General features: G+C 40.1%; 2 protein-coding genes across 11 annotated transcripts in view; one reads left to right on the top strand and one right to left on the bottom strand.

Moving 5' to 3' along the window:
* Nucleotides 1-24,088, bottom strand: part of RBBP5 (RB binding protein 5, histone lysine methyltransferase complex subunit) — a 938,867-nt gene that overhangs the window by 703,689 nt on the left and 211,090 nt on the right. The window lies entirely within an intron of this gene.
* The window catches only part of NFASC (neurofascin), a gene marked incomplete at its 5' end in the record, with an annotated part of 112,126 nt that continues 94,701 nt past the window's right edge, over nt 6,664-24,088 (top strand). For 2 of the 3 annotated variants that reach the window (XM_083357646.1, XM_083357647.1), the window contains 6 exons: nt 6,664-6,757; nt 15,197-15,214; nt 17,998-18,103; nt 19,366-19,562; nt 20,248-20,370; nt 23,341-23,511. In XM_083357646.1, coding sequence (XP_083213772.1) covers nt 6,664-6,757; nt 15,197-15,214; nt 17,998-18,103; nt 19,366-19,562; nt 20,248-20,370; nt 23,341-23,511 — 709 coding nt within the window. The remainder of the gene's footprint in view (nt 6,758-15,196; nt 15,215-17,997; nt 18,104-19,365; nt 19,563-20,247; nt 20,371-23,340; nt 23,512-24,088) is intronic. The other variant, XM_083357648.1, reaches the window with a different exon arrangement.

Below are 24,088 nucleotides of genomic sequence, written 5' to 3'. Positions count from 1 at the left end.
ATTTAAACGGTTTCTTCCTGGGAACGTATTCAACACATTGTAATTAAAAATGGTCTTTGTTTACTTGGAAACAAGGTAGATGAACAATACAGTAAAAAGTTTACTTTTTAATTGTCCTGCAATGCACATGATCATTTTAACTAAAATGTAGCATTCACACCTTTCTTTTCATTTCCTTTTGCATTGCTACATTGGCTTACAATCATAAGTGCAGTGATGTGGCTTATTTCATCCACCTTTTTTCTGTGTCACGAAAAAAGGGAATTTAATCCACATCATATAGAAAGTGTTTATTTTTGAAAAGTGTGCTAGAAAAATACCTTAAATTAGGGACAAGAATGATTGATAGATGAAATGAAGTACCGTATATACTTGAGTATAAGCCGAATTTTTCAGCCCACTTTTTGGGCTGAAAAATTCCACTTCGGCTTATACTCCAGTCAACAAAAAAACTTACCGAGGACTTGTGCGCGGCCGAGGCTTTGGTGCTTCCGGGATTGTGCGCACCTCTCCCAAGCAGCCGCCGTCCGGAGACCTGCCGAAGTTTGGGGAGGTTTGGGGAGGTGCGCGCGCACCTCCCCAAACCTCCCCAAACGTCGGCAGGTCTCCGGATCTCCGTGCCTTGCCTGCCTGCTTCTTTCCGCTGCGGAAAGAAGCAGGCAGGCAGGTCACGGAGATCCGGAGACCTGCTGACGTTTGGGGAGGTTTGGGCACCTCCCCAAACCTCCCCAAACGTCGGCAGGTCTCCGGATCTCCGTGCCTTGCCTGCCTGCTTCTTTCCGCAGCGGAAAGAAGCAGGCAGGCAAGGCACGGAGATCCCGAGACCTGCTGACATTTGGGGAGGTTTGGGGAGGAGATCCGGAGACCTGCTGACGTTTGGGGAGGTTTGGGCACCTCCCCAAACCTCCCCAAACGTCGGCAGGTCTCCGGATCTCCGTGCCTTGCCTGCCTGCTTCTTTCCGCAGCGGAAAGAAGCAGGCAGGCAAGGCACGGAGATCCCGAGACCTGCCGACGTTTGGGGAGGTTTGGGGAGGAGATCCGGAGACCTGCTGACGTTTGGGGAGGTTTGGGCACCTCCCCAAACCTCCCCAAACGTCGGCAGGTCTCCGGATCTCCGTGCCTTGCCTGCCTGCTTCAGGCAGGCAAGGCACGGAGATCCGGAGACCTGCCGACATTTGGGGAGGTTTGGGGAGGTGCCCAAACCTCCCCAAACGTCAGCAGGTCTCTGGATCTCCGTGACCTGCCTGCCTGCTTCTTTCCGCAGCGGAAAGAAGCAGGCAGGCAAGGCACGGAGATCCGGAGACCTGCCGACGTTTGGGGAAGTTTGGGGAGGTGCCCAAACCTCCCCAAACGTCAGCAGGTCTCCGGATCTCCTCCCCAAACCTCCCCAAACGTCGGCAGGTCTCCGGATCTCCGTGCCTTGCCTGCCTGCTTCTTTCCGCTGCGGAACAAAGCAGCCTGAATGAAGCAGGCTGCTTCTTTCCGCTGCGGAACAAAGCAGCCTGAATGAAGCAGGCTGCTTCTTTCCGCTGCGGAAAGAAGCAGCCTTCTTTCCGCAGCGGAAAGAAGCAGCCTGCCTGCTTCTTTCCGCTGCGGAACGAAGCAGCCTGCCTGCTTCTTTCCGCTGCGGAACGAAGCAGCCTGAACGAAGCAGGCTGCTTCTTTCCGCTGCGGAAAGAAGCAGCCTTCTTTCCGCAGCGGAAAGAAGCAGCCTGCCTGCTTCTTTCCGCTGCGGAACGAAGCAGCCTGAACGAAGCAGGCTGCTTCTTTCCGCTGCGGAAAGAAGCAGCCTGCCTGCTTCTTTCCGCTGCGGAACGAAGCAGCCTGCCTGCTTCTTTCCGCTGCGGAACGAAGCAGCCTTCTTTCCGCAGCGGAAAGAAGCAGCCTGCCTGCTTCTTTCCGCTGCGGAACGAAGCAGCCTGCCTGCTTCTTTCCGCTGCGGAACGAAGCAGCCTGAACGAAGCAGGCTGCTTCTTTCCACTGCGGAAAGAAGCAGCCTTCTTTCCGCAGCGGAAAGAAGCAGCCTGCCTGCTTCTTTCCGCTGCGGAACGAAGCAGCCTGCCTGCTTCTTTCCGCTGCGGAACGAAGCAGCCTTCTTTCCGCAGCGGAAAGAAGCAGCCTGCCTGCTTCTTTCCGCTGCGGAACGAAGCAGCCTGCCTGCTTCTTTCCGCTGCGGAACGAAGCAGCCTGAACGAAGCAGGCTGCTTCTTTCCACTGCGGAAAGAAGCAGCCTTCTTTCCGCAGCGGAAAGAAGCAGCCTGCCTGCTTCTTTCCGCTGCGGAACGAAGCAGCCTGAACGAAGCAGGCTGCTTCTTTCCGCTGCGGAACGAAGCAGCCTGCCTGCTTCTTTCCGCTGCGGAACGAAGCAGCCGGCGGCGGAGGCTTGCAGAACGGCGGATCGGCTTATACTCAAGTCACCAACTTTTTCCAGTTTTTGGGGGTGAAATTGGGGGTCTCGGCTTATACTCGAGTCGGCTTATACTCAAGTATATACGGTATCTTTATCAGTATGTAGGACTATAGTGGTTATAAAAACCTGCAAAAGAGCCTCAAACAAAGATTACTATCAGGCCACAGGAACCAAGAAAGACGCATAAAGTTACTTTATTTATTTATTTATTTTATTTAATTTGTATACCGCCCTTCTCCCGAAGGACTCAGGGCGGTGAACAGGGCAATAAATACTAAAATACAAAGATACAAAAATTAAGAAAAGATTAAACCATAATGCCCAATCTGATACAACAATAAATTACATTAAAAGCAATAATAAAACCCAAACCCATCAGACCCATCAGACTTCCAAGCAATTTCCTTTATCATTCCTCCCCTATAGATAGAAACCCTGCCAAACTAAAGCAACTTTTTGCACCATCAAATATATACTCTGAGAATTGCTAGGGTGGAGCCATCTTAACTCTCTTTCTTTCCAACCAACTGCACTGTCTCTTGGTCCTCTGGAATGCAGCCCCACCCTCTTAGGAATCCAGGCTACATTCCACCACAGTTCAGGTTATAAAAGTTTGGTGATGCTATATGTTAAAAAAATAAAAGCTCTACGTGTTACAGTATATTCTTGGAAGCAGTTTCATGGTTATTCTGATAATATATTGGGAGATGACTTCAGGTGGAGAAAATGGTGGCTTAATCACCTTTTAATGGAGATGAAATTGCAGCTTGTTTTGCCTCCTGCCCAGCAGGGTAGCCTTCTTTTTCCTCCGGATTGAAGGAAGAAACCAGAAATTGACCCACTTGGCTTCTGGTTTTTCACTCCTCACGACTAAATTGCAGAAACAGAGGTTTCCTTGATTGGCTTGTGAGTTGAGCCATAGAGGGTGGGGATTTCCATCGAGTTCACAGTTGTAGCACAGTTGTAGAGTTTTGGGTTTTAATGAGCAAATGCCTCCAACCCCTTCCATAGTTCAAACTAAGATAAAGTGAGATTGGGTGGGGGGAATACATTCAGATTCTATTACAGTAAAAGTAACACTGGTGAATATGTCACTGATTTCTTAGTCTGGCCTACCTTATAGGGCCAAAGAAACCTATGCAAGATATCCCATGAGGCAATATACATGTGATCTATCCTTCAAAGTAGTGGAACTAGTGAGTCAAGTCTTTTCTAATGTTTTCTAGCATGTATTTGCCTACATGGAAGATACCTCTATTAGGATATGGTTTAAATAAGTCTGATATTTATCCACAGAAGAAATTGTGCATTTTATATTTAGCACACATTCCTGTTTTCCATCTGAGGTTTGCATACAGAACCTGCTCCATCAGGTTGGTCTTTTCTTGAAACTTGTCTGCATGCCAGGTTATGCCACTCTTGAGCACCATCTTAATGATGATGAAAAGGGTTCTTGGTACTGGCTAAGATGTGTGCTTTTTTAGATCAATTGCACTATCAGCATTTTTGTAGAAAAACTATCATTTTTGCATTACTAAGGTTGTGGGTAGAATTTCAGACTCAGGAACAGTAAAGGTCGGGACAATGTGGGCTGTGTTCTGATTTGATGTCAACAGTGGGCAAATAGCACTGTGTGTGTCTCCTGACAACAAACTACCCACTCGCACAAGCATGGCAGCAAATTACTCTTAGGAAAATGGTGAATTGCCTGCTTATAAGAAGATGTCAGTGCAGCTGGCAGCACTTTAGATTTCTCCGTTTTAGAGAGCCTGCATTTGGACCTAGTTTAATGTTAGTGTTTTCACAAATGAGTTGGCAGCATTTGTTTCATCCAGCAAAAGAGCTTTCTTTCAGTACTTCTCAGACCTCAAGCAGCATACTAATTATTGGTGCCTATCCTGTATGCTGCATCCCAAGCAATCAACAAGTTGATTCCTGGGAGTGAAATATTTGCAGAGGTAGCATTCTTGTTCTTAAATAATGAAGCCGTTCTGGAAATTGGAAAAGAATGGAGAAAAAGATGGCCAGTGTCTATTTGGCCATTGAAACCTGTTCCCATTCCCATTTACAAGTTAGTCCTCATTTAGAAGCTGCCTTGTATAGTGTCAGGGGGAAAATCCATTAAAGGCAAGATTTTAACAATAACAGAATCAGACACAAATACATCTTTCCATAACACATGTCATTGTTCCACTGCAAAATTAATTCCTCAGTTTCCAAAAATTCACTTCCCCAATTACCAGGCATTCAAGTTTTGTGATCTATGTATATGTGTGTGTGTGTGTGTGTGTGTGTATGCAAGTTTGCATCCTTAGTTCTAATCATAAATATTGGTATCATATTATGAAAGAGGCCAAAGCTCAAACAGGCCTAGGCCTTCATTTTTCAATGTCCTTTAATAGTGAGATCTGTCAAGGAGGTGTTTGAATTAAGATAAACAAATAGATTTTTTTTCCTTTCACAGTAGTGACCATTCACAAATATAATGGTAATAAGTAGTAATAAATACAGATGGTACTGCTCTAATGGCAGAAAGTGAAGAAGAACTAAAGAGCCTCTTGTTTGTGGGTGAAGAAGGTGAATGCAAAAGTTGGGCTGAAACTTAACATTAAGAAAACCAAGATCATGGCATCTGGCCCTCTCAATTCCTGGCAAATAGATGGGGAAGAAATGGAGGTAGTGACAGATTTTATTTTCCTGGGCTCCAAGATCACTGCAGATGGGGGCTGTAGCCAAGAAATTAAAAGATGTTTGCTCCTGGGGAGGAAAGCCATGGCAAATCTAGACAGCACACTAAAAATCAGAGACATCACCCTGCCAACAAAAGTGCGTATAGTCAAGGCTATGGTCTTCCCAGTTGCAATGTATGGCAGTGAAAGTTGGACCATAAGAAAGGCTGAGCGCCAAAGAATTGAGGCCTTTGAACTATGGTGCTGGAGAAGACTCTTGCGAGTCCCTTGGACTGCAAGGCGATCAAACCAGTCAGTCCTAGAGGAGATCAACCCTGACTGCTCTTTAGAAGGCCAGATCCTGAAGCTAAAATTCAAATACTTTGGCCACCTGATGAGAAGGAAGGACTCACTGGAGAAGAGCCTAATGCTGGGAAAGATTGAGGGCAAGAGAAAAAGGGGACGACAGAGAATGAGGTGGCTGGATGGAGTCACTGAAGCAGTAGGCGTGAGCCTAAATGGACTCCAGAAGATGGTAGAGGACAGGAAGGCCTGGAGGAACGTTGTCCATGGGGTCGCAATGGTTCAGACACGACTTCGCAGTTAACAACAACAACAACGTAGTAATAAAATTATTTTCCAACCTCTACAGCAGTTGGGACAATAAAAGCTTTCAATATGAAAGGTCTGGTCAGTTTCAGGCAGCAGCTGTCAGCTGACCAGGAGGTTCTAATCAATTAAGGCAGGGATCTGAACTTGTTAACTTGCAGTGGCATTTTTAGGGACTACTAACCTCTGAACAAAAATCAGTGCAGGAAGAGATAACTTGCTTGCACAAACTCTGCCCTTTGAGGAGGCAAAAAAGAAAAAAGTAAAACAGTTGAGCTGCATATTTGCAAGAACTACAGAGCTGTTACTTCAGATCATTTGTCCTTGCTCATTTGCTACTGATAATAATACTCTTTTTCCCCCTCAAGAAATACCAATACTTTAACAGTGAAATATTAGGAGAGATGGTAGATAGGATAAGTTCAGGGAATTTTTGAAAGAAAGCCCCAGTGAAATTAGTGTACACAGGCTTCCACAAAAATGATTCTCCCTTACTCTCATTCCTATTAATACTGGTAATATTAATTTCATTTATTTGAAAAATGACCAATTGTACAGTACAGTACCTCTATACATGCTAGGGGACACAGTTAAGTGACTTGTTTTGGGCTAAAGGACTTGTTTGAGAATTCTAGATATAAGACTGAATTTAAATACTAAACATACCTGCCCCTACTTGGGTTTTGTTTTATTTTTTAAGAAAGAACATACAAGAAAACAGTGTGTTGTCATCTGAATTATCCTAGACCAAGAAAGTCACTGGTTGCGTAATTTGTTCTTGTTTGTCTCATTCCAGTGAAGATATAGAAAAAAATGAGGCATATATGAATTTTAATACGGTAGTAGCTTACTAATTCTTCTTTCTTTCTTTTTTTTATAGTAATTCCAAACATATTAGTATACTTCAGCAGTAAAGGTGCCACTTTGCCTTCTTGGAGGAAACTGAGGACATAGAATCTTAGCCAAATATTCAACATGGTAATTCAAAGGTATCTCCTAACCTACATGGTCGTGGTGCTCACTTCATATCTTCATAACCTCATCAGAGCCATTGAAGTCCCACGGGATCGTAAGTTCCCTGTTTTATATTTTATCAATTCATTTTCAACAAGTTTCTCAGGCATATTGTCATGAATAACCCAGCAAGGAAGAGCAATACTATCAGGTTTTTCTGTCCCTAGATGGAACATTAAGATTTTATGCTATCATATCTTAGTTCAGATTTAGAAAGAATATTCAGAATATTTTTCAAGTTTCCTCAGTATTATCTTTTCAAGATATTTTTCATTTTCCTGAAGATTTGAGGTAACTTCTAGAGTCATAATCCACTGTATTCGACTAGAAAGATCTGGGAAATAACAATCTCATGAATTGCCTTGGAATATTAATTTATGAAATATTTTTAATTACATATCTAATATCATCTATCAAAATAATATTTGATTCATGTAAAATAAACTACACTCTGTTGGGATTAGAATGATAGCTGTGGGATATGCCTCTCCTTTTCTTCCTCACTTCTATCTTTTTTGTGTGGTAATACAAGGGCAATTTGGAAATAAACCTCTGTTTGGTTATCAATGTCAGACACTTACAAATTCCGAACTTTTATTATACACGTTAGAAAACTACAACATTACATTACTTTTTGACATAATCATTCAAACTGAGGCACTTGTCATAATGTCTTACAAGGTTTGAAATTCCTTAGTAGTAGTCGCTTGGCACCAAATCTGTGCTATTGGGGGGGGTGTCCAAAACCATCCCAACGGAACTGCTTCAAAGGTTCTTGGGTGCGTTTCCCAGTTCTGATTCTAACTTTCCAAATTTTCCTTTTAATAATGAACTTCACTAGCAGTACTCCTTTGGCATCTTCACATTTAGCGGGATTTTCTATGGCACCACTTCAGATGTGTTGGTTCATGATAATGCTCGTCCGCACACCACTAACTGCACCCAAGGACATTTGAAGCAGTTCCATTGGGATGTTTTTGATCACCCCATTGCAACCTTAGATCTAATTCTGGTCACATGCATTAGACAATGTGGACATATAAAATATTGCCACTCCCATGGACTAATTTCATGATATCAGCCATTGATAATGTACATTGTAGAGTGCAAGTTCCCCATGATTCCTTAACCTCTTTTCAGGCAATGAGGGAGGCACTGAAAAGATGGAGAAGGAAATGGCAAATACAGAGGAAAAAATGGTAAATTGCAAGAGTGAAGTAAATATTATGAAATCAGAGAGATGGGAATGATGTAAAAAGAAAAAAAATATATCCTCAGACTCTGTTGGTTTTAGTCCCAGCCATTTTTGTCTCTAAACCCAAACATGCAAGGATTTATACAATACATATATTTATTTATATGGCTTTCCATCTCAATAATGTGGCTCTGAGTGGCTAACACAATTAAAGTACAATATAAATGTATGCTGTATAAAAAAAGTAAAAGCTACCATTTACAACCAACAGTCAAAAGATCATTAAGCAATAGTGGGGGATCAATTACTCCCCTGACCCTTGTCCCTGGGAAAAGAGCCAGGTCTTCAAGGTTGTGTAAAATGTGCAGTATGATGTCTAAAGGGCAAGCACAGTTATAGAAAAGAACACTTCCTGGGTCCTACCTTATGATAATTCCTAATAAATGGGACCCGGCATGCCTCTCTTGCCCAGCTTAATGGGCAGATATAAAAAATTAGAGTGAGCCAGTCCCTCACAAACTCTGTCATCTCTGAAAAAATATGATCCTCCACAAGAAAAATGCTTTCCTGGACATGTATATAATTCTGATTTTATTTATGAGAAAACAATGGATTTACTTTTATTGCTTTTATTTATTTATTTATTTATTTATTTATTTATTTATTTATTTATTTATTAGATTTCTATACCGCCCTATTCCCGAAGGACTCAGGGCGGTTTACAGGGCAGCATAAAATACAATATAAAAGATAATATAAAATTAAAATAAATTAAATTAATTAAGCCCAACAATTAAAACAATATTTGAAAAGCTAAAACCCCTTCTGTCCAGTAATCTTTACTTAAAGTAAAGTAATCTTTACTTAAAGATTAAGTATTTTCTGTTCTTTGTGCTGCCAACCAGTAGGAAGCTTGTTGCTAAATCACTAATCACTAAAAGTCTACTGAATTAAAGTTGTTTAATTCATAGAGTCTATATAGGAGACCCTCTGTGATGATCAAGAAAGGCTCATTGAATTTTTTTTCTTCTTTTGAGTGGAAACTGTCATTAAGAAACATGTAAAGTTCAGGAGAAAAATAACACTACTTTATTATTGAAAAAAACAATCCAAAATTACTTATGACTTGTTTCTCATCAATTGTGTCTTTCTTCAGGATTCCATATTTATCGAAGAGAGAGAAGGGATGCCTATTTTAATTCATAACATTGTCTTTTTCATGATTTCAGTTGTCTATTTTAAGAATAATTTACTTTCATTTGGAACTTTGCTAATATGTAGGAGATACTTTTTATACAAAAAAAACAGTATCTTCCAATGGACTAAGTAAGACTCATTAGGATCTGATCCCAAATTTAGAAAAGCTAGGTAACATAGAAGTCATTATTGTTTGCATTGTTTTTATGTACATTCCAAATATGCCATGGGCATCCCCTTCATCATAAGGACACCAACTAAGATGATCCAAGGCCTGGAAACTAAAACATATGAAGAACGGCTGCAGGACTTGGGTTTGGCTAGTGACTAGTCTAAAGAAAAGAAGAAATAGGGGAGACATGATAGCACTATTCCAGTATTTGAGAGGCTGCCACAAAGAAGAGGGGATCAAATTATTTTCCAAAGCAGCAGAGGGCAGGACAAGAAACAATGGTTGGAAACTGCTCAAAGAGAAACAACCTGGAATTAAGGAGGAAGTTCCTAACAGTGAGGACAATTAACCAGTGGTACAACTTCCCCTCAGAAATCGTGGGTGCTCCATCACTGGAGATTTTAAAGAAGAGACTGGACAGTCACTTATCTGAGATGGCATAGGTTCTCCTACTTGAACGGTGGGCTAGACTACAAAACCTCCAAGGTTCCTTCCAGCTCTATTCTATTCTATTTATTCATCAATTTTATTTCATATTGATTTGCTGATTCTATTAATATAAATGTCTCTAACATATTTTTTTTAAAAAAATCCCTCATAAATTGATATAAATCAAGTTTTTAATAAGCTCCTGCCTACCTTCATAATTCTCTTTTTTCCAAATTTTTACTGTTCATTGAATTTGTTCAGGATTTTGTTCCAGAGTTTAACTGTCAAGACAACATGTAATTCCCTTAAAAGTATCATTCATTTATCCAGAGTCTTCATGAGGCAGAGATGTTTTGTTTAGAGCAGCATGTTTTGTGATAGATAGTGTCATCAGCAATCATTTCCCAAGAATAGGTATAGAGGTAGTCTTCAACTCACAATCCTTCATTTAATGACTGTTCAAAGTTATGACAATGCTAAAAAATGCTTATTGTTGGATTTTATAATTAAATATAATCTGGCAAACAATTAAATATTTTACCATTAACTCATTTATTATGCCAGCTGTGAAGATAAACAGAATTAGCCTCCCAGGAGGGAGTGGAAATTTATGCTAGTCTCTTTATCCCCTATATGTACAGTATAAAAGTCTTCAGACTATCTCTGGAGGTTCCTGGCAGTTCATGATAAGTTCTCCAAACAATCCTAAATCTGCACTGCACGTTAGACACATTTGTTAAATATTGAAAGTTATTTTATCATTTTGGCACATAACACGATAGCCAACCAATTATGTGGTAGAATACTAGCATAGCAGAAAAGTACTTGGATTAGGTTTAAAGTAACCAAGGTTTAACATATACAATATTCACTGTGTTTCCTATATTATAAATTATGTAAGCACTTCCAGCAGTTAAAAATACAGTAAGACTAAATAATAATAAAACTGTTACATTTAAAGAAAAATCAGATTTATGGTTACATCTTTTAACTTTTAATTTCATTTTGGAAGTAGTATTTGAAGTTTAAGCATTGGAAACTTTTAATGAATGTTGTACCGAGCATTTTTATTTAATTATTGCATTACTTTTCTCCCTTTTTTCCTTATACTTGACATATATGGGAATCTTACATATCTCATTATTATAACCATTTAGACAAAAAATTGGCTATATTCAACTCATCTGTATCCAGGGCTTTATCATCTTTGGTCTTGGATAGGTTGCACTGCCCTGGACAGTGTGGTACAATCTTGAGGTCATATGCGGCTCTTTCAGCCGTCTCCTGTGGCTCCCAGTCTTCTGCTATGTGCAGTCCAAAAAAAAATGGGACTAAAAAAGTTCAACCAATCAATTCAAATATGCAGGGTAGGTGCATATCTTGCCTTGGCTCCACTCTTCAAACCCTGTTCTGCACATGTGCGCATGTACGTGCATGCGCACACATTTTTTGCGGCTCCCAGTTTATCCTTTTGTGAGGGAACCGGTTCCGAGTGGCTCTTTCACTGTTTCAGGTTGCTGACCCCTGTCCTAGATTCTTGCTTGAGGAGCAGGTGGCAGTCATAAACCGGAGGCCCTTTCTTCAACTTTGTGTTGTGCACCAGTTAGGCCCCTTCCTGGATCAGGAGGCCTACTCTCATTCACTCATGCCCTGGTCATCTCTTCCACGAACTATTGCAATGCGCTCTACACAGGGATATCTCTGAAGAGTACAGCTGGTGCAGAATTTTGGGTGTCCCAATGATGGTGCATATAACACCTTTGCTGTGTGGTTTTCATTGGATGCCAGTTTGCTTTCAGTTGATATATGCCTTTAAAGCCCTACATCACATGGGCTTTAAGTTACCTGAGGAGCCATCTTACCCCCATCATATTAACCTGTCCACCTGGTCAAGCAGGTAAGGCATATTATGGACCCTGTCAGTTAAAGAATTTCAACTGACATGGTTCGGGGAAGAGAGCCCCCTATACTATTGCCTCTGCACTCTGGAATATTGTCCTCCCAGAGGTGAAGTAGGTGCCCACTTTCAGTGTGAAGACCTGACTCTACCAACTCACATGGGGGTCCCAGAGTGGCGTGCAATCCTGGGGATTGTTAAGACCTTAAAGCCACCCCACTTTTTAACTTATTCTATCTTTGCTTCTTACTTGACTCCCATTTTACTGATGTATTTTTTATGGTTTTTATACTTTTAGCTGTAAATTGCCTGGGGCCATTCTGAAAGTGAGATGGGTGCCAACAAAACTTAATAAATAAATAAACTGATGCATCACATATATTAAGGAAAAAAGTAGCCAATAAATTCTGAATTTAACCATTAATCATGAAGTCTTGAATCCTAAATAGTGACAAAAAATTGCTTTGATTCAATGTCAAAATATACTTTTAGTGACTTTGCTGATGTCTTCCCATATTTTTTCACCATTTCTCAGTGATGGTTGCTTTAGGGCAGATTGGTTTATAATCCTTTTCTAACCACTCCTCTTAGTTCAAGTTACCTCTCCCAAACAAGATTAAACAGGAAAAAATCATGATTTAAGATTGAGCAACCAGTTTTTTTTTTTTATTTAGTGACATTTTGGCAGGCTTGCTAGAAAGTAGATATTAGTATGGAATGTATGCGTGATATTTCACTAAAGTGACTAGATAAAAATTAAGACACAGCAACTACTTGAAAGCATTTCTTATAGTCACAGAACTTTAGGATAGAGTGAATCAGAAAGTGATCATTCCAAATCAGTAGAAGGCATTAAGGAACATGTCAAACATCTGTTTTACCCAGCTGAACCCATTTTTCAAAGATTTTCTTTCTTTTCTCACTTTGGTGACATCAGGCTCTACCATGTGTTTTTCCTTCGTGCAAGCTGCCAGAGAATTGGATTTTTAATCTTCCTTTTATTTAACAGAGAAAGTGCTTGGTCTCTCTTAGTCCTCTCATGTCCACCCATTGTTCATAGCAGAGACCTAGCTAATTAATTCATCTCCTTTTTGTAAGTTTGAAAGGCTCCAGGTTTTATAAATTGAGCAGGTGGTGCATAAATAGTCACAGCTGCTGTGGGTTTATGATAAGTGTGCAAATTGCTAACTCACCAGGCAAATGATCTCTTTTTTTCTGACCCTAGAAGCTTCCCTCCTTCACAGGGATTAGTGTTGCATACAGGTGTAGTGTATGGATATGATTTAAAGAATATTTGTACCATTGGAAGCAGGGTATCAGATCTGCATATTAAACTGTTGAATCAGAAAACTTGTTGATTTTAGAAAAGCATTTGTGATGTAGCAAACCATATTTGAATTATGTTTGCATTCAAATAAAAGGACTTTGGGAGGACAAGATATATATTACTTCAAAGAAATTTTAAATTTTAAAATTCCATTTTAAAAATGGAAAAATGGATTGATGTATGTTATAAAACAGGGGTCCCCAACCTTGGCAACTTGAAGACTTGTCGACTTCAACTCCCAGAATTCCCCAGCCAGCAGGCTGGGGAATTCTGGGAGTTGAAGTTCACAAGTCTTCAAGTTGCCAAGGTTGGGGACCTCTGGTATAAAAAACTGAATAAGTAGCCAGAAATTAGACTGATTTTTGGAAAAATTAAGAAAGGGACAGGGAATCTGTGGAATCATTTTGACATAGATGTTAAGATAAAAATCACCTTGCATGCATTTTCTGAACCAAGACATAAATTGAAACGGTTCTGAAATTTGGACTTTTTTTCCAAATGATGTGATATAATCTTTGAAGAAATGTACGTAAACATTTTTGTACTAAAGAAATTTATTCATGAAAGCGTATAGTGATGAAAAATTAAAACTGTTTGGGGAAATAGTTCTAAAAGAATGTGTTTCCCAGAGGACTCAAGCAACTTATTCGCCACTGGTAAGGAGTCTTTAGGGACGCGGTGGCTCAGTGGGTTAGGACGCTGAGCTTGTCGATCAGAAGGTCGGCAGTTTGGCGGGTCGAATCCCACGTGCCGCGTAGCAGAGTGAGCGCCTGTTACTCGTCCCAGCTTCTGCCAACTTAGCAGTTCGAAAGCACGTAAAAATGCAAGTAGAAAAATAGGGACCACTACGGTGGGAAGGTGTTCTAAACCAGCCCTCTTCTCGCACCCCTAATCAAAGGAAGAGTCTGGAAAGCGTCCAAGATCAAAAGGCTTCTGCCAAGTTTTAATTACACTGTTACAAAAATACAAGAGCTTGACTTCTCAAAGAAAAAGTTGCTTTCAGCAACTAGCCCCTCCCCAAACACTTCTTTTATAGAGAGCTCAGGGCGTGGTCTCCCTGTGCCTCCTCCCGAGGAGTCCCATAGCCTTCCTTTGTTTGTCCCTGCTCGTCTGCCTCCTGCGTCGGGCGTCCTTGAACAGGGCCAGCTGTGGGTCATCATCCTCCGCACTCTCGGGCTCACACAGCTGAGAAGAGGTTCCCGGCTGAGGACTCTGCAAAGTCTCCAAATCATCATCAGCCGGTTCGTTTCCCTCCTCCCCCACATCTGAGTCCTCCGATACATCGGACCCGGCTGTCGGGCCCACAGGCTGGCCCTGAGTCACAACAGAAGGTAACAGCGTTCCATGCGCCTTTGGTGTCTAGTCATGCCAACCACATGACCACGGAGACGTCCTCGGACAAGCGCTGGCTCTTCGGCTTTGAAACGGAGATGAGCACCGGCCCCTAGAGTTGGAAACGACTAGCACGTATGTGCGGGGGAACCTTTACTTTTACCTTTAAGGAGTCTTTAGTCTCCTTGACATCAGTCTCTGTGCCGGACTACTGTCCATGCCCACGGTTGGCGTATTTCTCCAATGTGGAATGGCCTTCCATGGGTCTTTACCATCACTTTGCACTTTCTTGCATAAAGTCTTAAGAAATTAGCATTAACATAAGAGTTGTAAATCACTTGAATGCTGTTTGTAACTGCATTTTTAAAACTACCAAAAAATATGAACAACTACAAAAGAAAGTGGCATAGTCTTTCAAGATGATATTTTTCTGCACCTCTTAGCCACGTAAAGGATTTTTACAGGGAAGTATAGGTAAATCTGTAAAATACTATACTTTAAGCTGTAAAATACTATACTTTGTAAGGGTTTGCCCCATATATTAAAATTTATGATGGTTGAGGATTAAAGAAATTATAATCCTATATGTTTAGAGGACACTATGTTGGAGAAGGCTACAGAAACACCTATGAACTAGACTAGACCATGAATTAAATCTGTCCATTAATAGTCTTCACTAGACTTCTTGCTGTTAGAACATATTCATATTTATATGTATTTATTTTGCTAATTGTGTCATTCCCCACTTTTTTTTAAGTTTTCTCTAACTCTTCTTCACAGGAACTTGGGGCAAAATATTTAAGCTAATAATATTAATATTCATTCAAATTGCACGTTTTGTTTACCCCTTTTGATATTTAATATTAGATCTAAACATTTAGATTAACCCTTCCTGTTTCTCTCTTCTCTCTTTTTATTGCTGTGCTTATACCTTCGAATTAACAGCAAGTATTCAAGATACATGTAAGTCTTGTTTTCTGACCTTTTCCCCCCCTACCCTGAAATAACATTCTTTGTATTTTAAGAAACCTGGGTATAGCAGCAACCTGTATAGCGGTTAACAAGTCTGAAGTAGTTTCTGTATTAACTTGTTGGAATAAAACATTTGTCTTTATATTCAGTTAAAGCCCTCAAATGTAAAATGTTGCAATTATGGTATCTGAATTTCAGAATTCCAAAGTGGATATAGTAAATTAAAGGGGGAAATGTTTTATCCAGATTTTTGTTCTTCAAAGTGATGTTTTTGTTAGTCCAAAATATAAAACATACTTATGTAAATATAATTACTGCTCTTTTCTTCTTTAAACTTTTCAAAACACAGGAGAGATGTGTTTAATAATTAGCTGGTTAGTTCAAACTGCTTTTGTGAGCCACCCATGGGGGTGAGGGAAGAACCAACTAGACTACAGGTAAACTTTGTTAAAGTAGGTGGGAAGACAACAGGAAAAGCTTGAGTGAGTAGTGTTTGAATGGTCACATTCTTATAAGCCACCAAGAAAAGTCAAGGAAGTACAGCTTGTTTTTAAAATTACTTCTTTCAGTATACAGGTAAGTAGTTTAAACAAAAATGGGACCAATTTGTGATCTGATCTACTGGATGGAGAAAAGTATTCAAAAGTTGTGCAGTTGTGTGTGTTCTTTTTAATTTACAGGTGGTTGTCGACTTATGGCCAATTGCTTAGGAGATGGACTCAAAAAAGCTACTTAGATTTTGGGCACTTGAAAATTGACCTGCATTTATGATCATCTGCAGCACCCAGCAGTCACCTAACCATGATTTATGGCATTTTTACTTTGATTTTCAGCAAAAAAAAACAACCCATACCAAACAAAGAATTTGCTTAATGACTGCTATGTTCACTTTACAACTGATGCATTCACTTAATGACTGCCACAAAAAAAGTCATAAAATCAGGCACAGTCTTGTGGTGACCACTTAATGACCATCTCAATGATCAAAATTGTGGGGTCAATTACAGCTGTAAGTTGAGAACTACATGTGCTTCTAGAGAAGAAAAAGAACAGAGGATCAGCTATCCTGTTTTGGAATTAGGAAAATGAATATTTGGCAAGAGGAATATGTATGCTGCACACTTGACTTCCCCTTATAGAAGAAAAGGGTTTATAAGTAAAACCTCCTTTAAACAAGATAGATCCATATAGACTTTTTGGCAGCAATACAGAGAGGGCTTGTCATACTTTGGGCTTTCCTAATGAGATTCTCTCCAAATACTGACCAGGTTTGAGATGCTTTTTTCAGCTTAGCCTTGCTTATTTTATAACATTTTAAAAATGTATATTCCATATTTCTCTCCATTTAAGACAGTTCATAGTAACTTAAAAACTAAATTGTAAGAATATAAACATTTAAATTAAATTTAAGGCAAAATTAAAACTGGAATCATTGAAAGTGTTTGAATTAACACTTAATAACAATAAAAGAGATGGATATTTACCACTTTCCTAGGTACTGATAACATGAAGAACAAATATATGTTCTTGTGGAGGGCATTCGATAGATGGAGATCACACAAGTGAAGGCCCTGCCCTATATGCTCTATATGCTATATCACTGAGCTTCTGACAGTGGAAAATCTTGAAAAAGACCACTCTTGATTATCTACGTGTTGCCATTTATCAAAGCAAAAAGTCTGCACAGAAATGGTATCCTCATTTGAATGAGTCTGCATTTGTCTCCTCTGCACAAGTGTAACTCTGGAAGAGTAGCAGTTATAGCCCTGTAGGACTGCAATTGTGTTGAAATGGATACATCTATTTCCTTATTTCAGGGTGTCTCCCACAACAGGGAGACCTGGCAGTGAGGGATTAAAGTCAGGACATATATTCCCATTTAGATGTTCAGTCTTGTTTTTCCTTATGCTAAAAGAAGATGAGCAATTACAGATAGTCCTTGTTTTGTGACTTCTCACTTAGCAACCATTCAAAGTTATGATTGGGTACTTACAACTTGGATTTGAAGTTCCAACTCTCTCTCTCTCTCTCTCTCTCTCTCTCTCTCTCTCTCTCTCTCTCTCTCTCACACACACACACACACACACACACACACACAGACAGACAGAGAGAGAGAGAGAGAGAGAGAGAGAGAGAGAGAGAGAGATCCATAGGCACATGACCAAAATTTTGGGTGCTTGGCATTGTGGCCACATTTACAACCATTTGTAGTTTCCCATGGCCCCATCACTGCATTTTATGACACTTTTGCAAAAAAAAACCAGCACTTCCAACAAAATTGCAACTATAAGAACCATTGGATTGCTTAACAACTGTACTGTTTGCTTAACGATGCAATGGCCATTTTAGAAACACTGAAAAAAGGTCAGAAAATCACGTGACCTACCCATTTTATGACCATCACGAGATGATGCTGGACAGGCTCCATTACGATCATAAGTCGGGGACTACCTTACCAATGGACTGTACCCTTTGTCCCTCATAAGCATGATTGGGGGAGGGGGGGAAACAGTGAATAAGATCAGCCTTTTCCAACTCTGCCTTAATTATGTTAAGTATGAAGGAGAATTACTTTGCTAGGTTTTCAAGATTGTTTCATTGCTTTGCTAGCAATAAATGCCATTCTAGCAATCCAAGTGGTTCTTTTTTCCTAAGCTACCCAGCCTCACAAGACTTGAACAGTTTGAGTGAAATAAAAAGTATTGTATGGAAAGGTAATTTTTCCCTCTTACCTTCATTTTCTCTCTTTCCCTCTCTTATATATGCTTTTATAGTGCCTCAGCCTCCCACAATTACAAAGGAGTCTGCAAAGAATTATATTGTAGATCCAAGAGATAATATATTCATTGAGTGTGAAGCAAAAGGCAACCCCACGCCCACGTGAGTGTAATTGTAGTTTATTTTCTCAAGAGTTGTATACAAATATCTGAATGATTACTGTATCACTACATGAATGGCTGTGCCCAGACGTAAGTAGAATTCATGGTTAAGTTATTTTGGCAGTCACTTTATGATGAACCAAGATAGAAAAAAAATGTTCTCTAATACTAGATCCATGCTTATCACTATGAGTCAAGATCGTGTGGCTTAGAACTCTTTGAAACAATTTTTTTCATGCCAGTGTAGAAGAATTGTTTTGTTAAAAGGGTGTATGTCATTTATCATGCCAAGTGTATCAAAAATTTATAAAGAGTCAAAGTGCTATTGGAGTGGTTTGTGGTAGCTTTGCATCATAAAGATTCTATTATAATCAGTATAGCTGTAGGCAATTGGTGGCGAAACTATGGCATGTGTGCCAGAGGTGGTACTCAGAGCCCTTTCTGTTGGCACATGCACCACCACCGCTGCCAGCAGCAGGTCCTTCAGGCCGCCACCACCACCCAGAGCAGGAGCCCCGCCCAGCACAAAGGAGGCGAAGCGGCCGACTAACAAACTCGAGTAGAGGTGGCAGAGCAGAGCTCACCAACCATTGTCGGTTGGTGGACTGGAAGAAAAGGGAGTGGGAAGCATTTTATACACGTGCATGTGGGCACAGGGCCACAAGCACACATGTGCTGCAAATGGGGCGGGGCTAGTGCCTGCGTGATACTCACTAGATCTGCCCTGTTCTCACGTGGTGCGGCGCCTTGTATCTGTACCCTGTGGCGTGGCAGTTGCTGTTTTTGTGCCTTGTGGTACAGTGGCCCATTTTTGCGCCCCCAGTTTTTCGTGCCAGAGGCAACACTCAGAGACGCCTCCCTGTCCCCTCCCCTGAGGGCACCAGAATGCTGATGCGGCCTTGGCACTTTGTGATAAATAAATGGGTTTTGGGTTGCGATTTGGGCACTCGGTCTCTAAAAGGTTCGCCAACACTGCTGTAGGCCTTCTAAATGCATTCTGGGATTTAAAATTGCCATGTCATGATTGTTTTGATAAGCATCAAATGTAGATATGGTGTAAATGTAGAACTCATCTCCACATAACATTAAAATCCTAAATGGGGGAATGTCCTTGCGTTGTTTTTCGTTCAAGTTGTAGGACTCAGGATCCATTACTACACAAAAAGTTAATAGATCTCAAATAACCTGCACACTGTATAGCAACAGAGGCCATTGTTCTTGAATAGACCAAGTGGCTAACCTTTGGTGCAATGTTGTTTACAGGTTTTCCTGGACACGAAACGGGAAGTTTTTCAATGTTGCAAAAGACCCTCGAGTAACCATGAGGCATTGGTCAGGTACACTGGTTGTTGACTTCCGCAGTGGTGGAAGGCCAGAGGATTATGAGGGAGAATATCAGTGTTTTGCTCGGAATGACTACGGAACAGCTATCTCTAACAAAATATTCCTGCATGTTTCAAGTGAGTACACTTTAACACAAATTGTTAACTTCATTATGCATTTCTATAGCCTTATCAGTTATATGGTTTAGTTTGCTAGAGCTTTGTTTTGTACTTAGAATGGTTATAAAATTTCTGGCATGCAATAAGCTCATGTACAGTTTAATAAATACAGTGTTGCTGCTTACCAAGAGGTGAAAGAGACTTCTAGCATTATATATTTGTTTTAACATTGGTATAAAACAATAGCAGCCATCTTCCATTGCAGCAATTTAGAAACTGTTTGTATTTCTGTAAATGTATGACTCTTAAGAACCCTTTTGTAAGCATATTTTAGGATGGGGTAATTAAAAAAAACCTCAAGTTGATAGCTTTGATCGCTCAATTGGGGCCACTCTGTTAGATTTTGGATTCCACCCCTGCAGACATCACTACCAACAGTGATGTTTCCAATTTGCTCAGAAATAGAATATGTTTATTCAAAGTTTATATTCCTGTGCTCCTATATTCTATCTTTTTGTCAGCATTTGAATTTCATCAGAGATTTTCTGTATTCATTGGAATCTTGTCTAATTTCTCACTCACACTATTTTCTGGCCATTATTAATTATCCCAGGGTCATTTCATCAAGTGTCTACTTGAATCATTCTCTTTAAATATAATACATGAGTTGATGCAATTTCTCTTACAAAGTTTATAATTTCAGAATCCCCTTTGTGGCCAAAGGAAAATTTGGACATTCAAGAGGTTCATGAAGGTGCTTCACTTATCTTGGCATGCAATCCCCCACCTGGACTACCGCCCCCTGCTATCTTTTGGATGAGTAGCTGTAAGTCTTTACATGACTCAGGTGGCTATAACTGTATTTAACAATGAGACAGTTCCGTGACACAAGACGCGATGGCATCGTAGGATGACTATATCAGGTTGTTCCTTTTGGATACTTGCCATATACGATATTTAGACCATGGCAAAAAAATATGCCTTTGGATGTCATGGGTAACAGTCCACACAATCCTTCATCTTTGTCAGGTTGAAGGAGGCTAATGCAAGCTAATGTATAACGTATATAAACATTTGCCAACTATGATATAGCTGCAAAGGAATCTTATTTCATTCTTTGACAAAGTGACTAAATTAGTAGACCAGGGAAATGCTGTGGGCTTAGTATACATAGACTTCAGCAAGGCATTCAACAAAGTAGACCACAAACAACTACTTGGTAAGCTAAAAAAATGTGGGATAGACAGCATCACAGATAGATTTGTAACTGGCTGACAAACCATACTCAGCGATTAGTCCTTAATGGTACTACAACTACATGGAGGGAAGTAAGCAGTGGAGTGCCACAGGGTTCAATCATAGAACCAGTACTCTTCAATATCTTCATAAATGACTTAGATGAGGGAATAGAAAGGGAGCTCATCAAATTTGCAGATGACATTAAGCTGGCAGGAATAGCCAACACCTCGGAAGACAAGCTAAGGATCCAAAAAGATCTTGGCAGATTTGAAAAATGGGTCCTATCTAACAAAATGAAATTTAATGTGGAGAAAAGCAAGGTTTTACACTTAGGCAGAAAAAACCAAAGGTACAAGTACAGATTAGATGAAATCTGGCTCAAAATCAGTAACTGTGAGAGGGACCTTTGAGTCCTAGTGGATGAACACTTAAATATGAGCCAGCAGTGTGTGGCAGCAGCCAAAAAAACCCTATTACAATCGTTGATTGTATAAACAGAGGCATAGAATCAAAATCACATAAAGTATTAGTACCACTTCATAAAGCCTTAGTAAGACCAAACCTGCATCCAGTTTTGGTCACCACATTAAAAAAAAAGATGTTGAGACTTTGGAAAAAGTGGCAAAAAAGAGCAACTAAGATGATTAGTTGTCAACAAAAGTGCGTATAGTCAAGGCTATGGTCTTCCCAGTTGCAATGTATGGCAGTGAAAGTTGGACCATAAAAAAGGCTGAGCACCAAAGAATTGAGACCTTTGAACTATGGTGCTGGAGAAGACTCTTGTGAGTCCCTTGGACTGCAAGGTGATCAAACCGGTCAGTCCTAGAGGAGATCAACCCTGACTGCTCTTTAGAAGGCCAGATCCTGAAGCTAAAATTAAAATACTTTGGCCACCTAATGAGAAGGAAGGACTCACTGGAGAAGAGCCTAATGCTGGGAAAGATTGAGGGCAAGAGAAGAAAGGGACGACAGAGAATGAGGTGGCTGGATGGAGTCACTGAAGCAGTAGGCATGAGCTTAAATGGACTCCAGAAGATGGTAGAGGACAGGAAGGCCTGGAGGAACGTTGTCCGTAGGGTCGCGATGGGTCGGACACGACTTCGCAGCTAACAAGAAGATGATTAAAGGCTTGGAATCTAAAACATATGAAGAATGATTGCAGGATTTGGATTTGGCTAGTCTAGAGAAAAGAAAGACTAGGGATAACATGATAGCACTATTCCAGTATTTGAGAAGTTGCCACAAAGAGAAGAGGGGTCAACTTATTTGCCAAAGCACCAGAGGGCAGGACAAGAAACAATTGATGGAAACTAAACAAGGAGAGAAGCAACCTGGAACTAAGGAGAAACTTTCTAACAGTGAGGACAATTAACCTGTGGAACAGCTTGCCATCAAGCTGTTTTAAGAAGAGATTGGACAGTCACTTGTCTGAAATGGTATAGGGTCTCCTACTTGAGTAGGGGGTTGGACTAGAAGACCTCCAAAGTCCCTTCCAGCTCTATTCTGATTGATTGTATAAACTACCTACTTTTTCCCCCTTCCATGTTCTCAAAAGCAATATGGAGGACATGTTGTCAGTTAGTAGCTGTTGCTTGTTAATCAGATAAAAACTGGAGGTGCAGACAGAGTTGGTCCAATATGTTTTGCTCCATCTCTGTCCCAAACTACTGCATTATAGTTTTCCAAAATATATATGCAGGATCTCACTTTTTGAAATGTACTTCTTTGGTGTGTTCTCATCCCCCTACTCCCTGAAACTTGTCCAGATAAATAAATGGGCTGGCTGACTGCAGCTATTAGCAAAAGTTAATTTTCATTAAAAAAAAAAAAATCTGTGCCCTGCCTTCTAGATTTGTAAATATCTTCTTTTTTCACATCAGCTAGATAGCAAGGGGACAAAATCTGTTTGACTACAAGTACAAAAGCAACTAATGTTTGCATGAAAAACACCATAAATTGTTTTCTTAAATTTCACTGTACACTTGATATGATCATATGTGCAAAGATTAATATCAAAGGAAATCATCTTAAAAGGTTTTTCCTATCTGCATTCATCACAATAATTATGGTGGCTCACTTATTCTAGCTTCTTAATGCTAGCAGGAATTAACATGTGGCATTTGGAGCTTGTTATGCCTAGTAGATAATTGTCATTGGTTCCAATGCTGCTATGGCATGTAGCACATAGCTATGTGAAGAGCCTTGGTGGAGCAGTGGGCTAATGCCTCCTTAAGTAACACCAGCTGCCTGCAATTATTGCAGGTTCGCATCCCACCAGGCTCAAGGTTGACTCAGCCTTCCATCCTCCCGAGGTAGGTAAAATGAGGACCCAGATTGTTGGGGGCAATTAAGCTGACTTTGTAATAATGCCGCTTGGGGTGTGTGTGAAAGCCCTAATAAGCAGGCATATACATAGAATGAAGGCTACTGCTAAGCTTGTAAGCCGCCCTGAGTCTTCGGAGAAGGGCGGGATATAAATGGAATTAAAATAAATAAAATAAATAAAATATGTAATACAGCTATGAATTCTAAAAAGAATTGCTGTTCCTTCTTCCAGCCATGGAGCCAATCCATCAAGACAAGCGTGTCTCTCAAGGGCAGAATGGTGACTTGTATTTCTCTAATGTCGTGCAGCAGGATGCTCTGACTGACTATAGCTGCAATGCTCGCTTTGCTTTCACACATACCATCCAGCAGAAAAATCCTTACACCCTCAAAATCCTGACCAGTAAGTATTTATTATGAATAGCTTAGTTGGAGTAATAACAGCAAGGTCCTTTCTATGCCAACTGTGCTGGCAATGTTCAGAGAAACCATCTTCTTTGCAAATGTGGCAGCATTAATGGAACTGTATTTTTATTGTTCAGACATTTCTTAATTTATGTTGTTTCCATTCTACATGTTTAGAAAACATTGAAAATTATTTATTTTCTCACATGATTGTTTTGCATTAGTTTTCCAAGTAGAACAGAGATGGGAAGGGAGGGTGAAAGGATTTTAAAACAGCCCTACTAATCCTCTTAAGAAAAAAGATGTCACTGTCCAGCTGATTTATCTATAGACCCAAACATTTAAATATTTTTAAGGAATATCATTTATTTGAATATGTTTTTGGAAATTAGAACAGCAATAAAATGTGAAAATCTGGCCTTATTTTGTGTTTTTAGTCCACATCTTTCTTGTGGATATGATCCTGCACCACAGATTTCTCAGGAGATTAAGTGATCTTCCTGTTTTTAAATGGAGACATTTTATTTAATATTTATATCTCTGTGGAGATTCTCAGTCATCCAGTCGTAGCTATC

Source organism: Vipera ursinii (assembly GCF_947247035.1).
Source record: "Vipera ursinii genome assembly, chromosome: 3".
Classification (NCBI taxonomy): domain Eukaryota; kingdom Metazoa; phylum Chordata; class Lepidosauria; order Squamata; family Viperidae; genus Vipera; species Vipera ursinii.
Note: the sequence above shows the minus strand (reverse complement) of the source record. Positions and strands in the feature narration are given on the sequence as shown.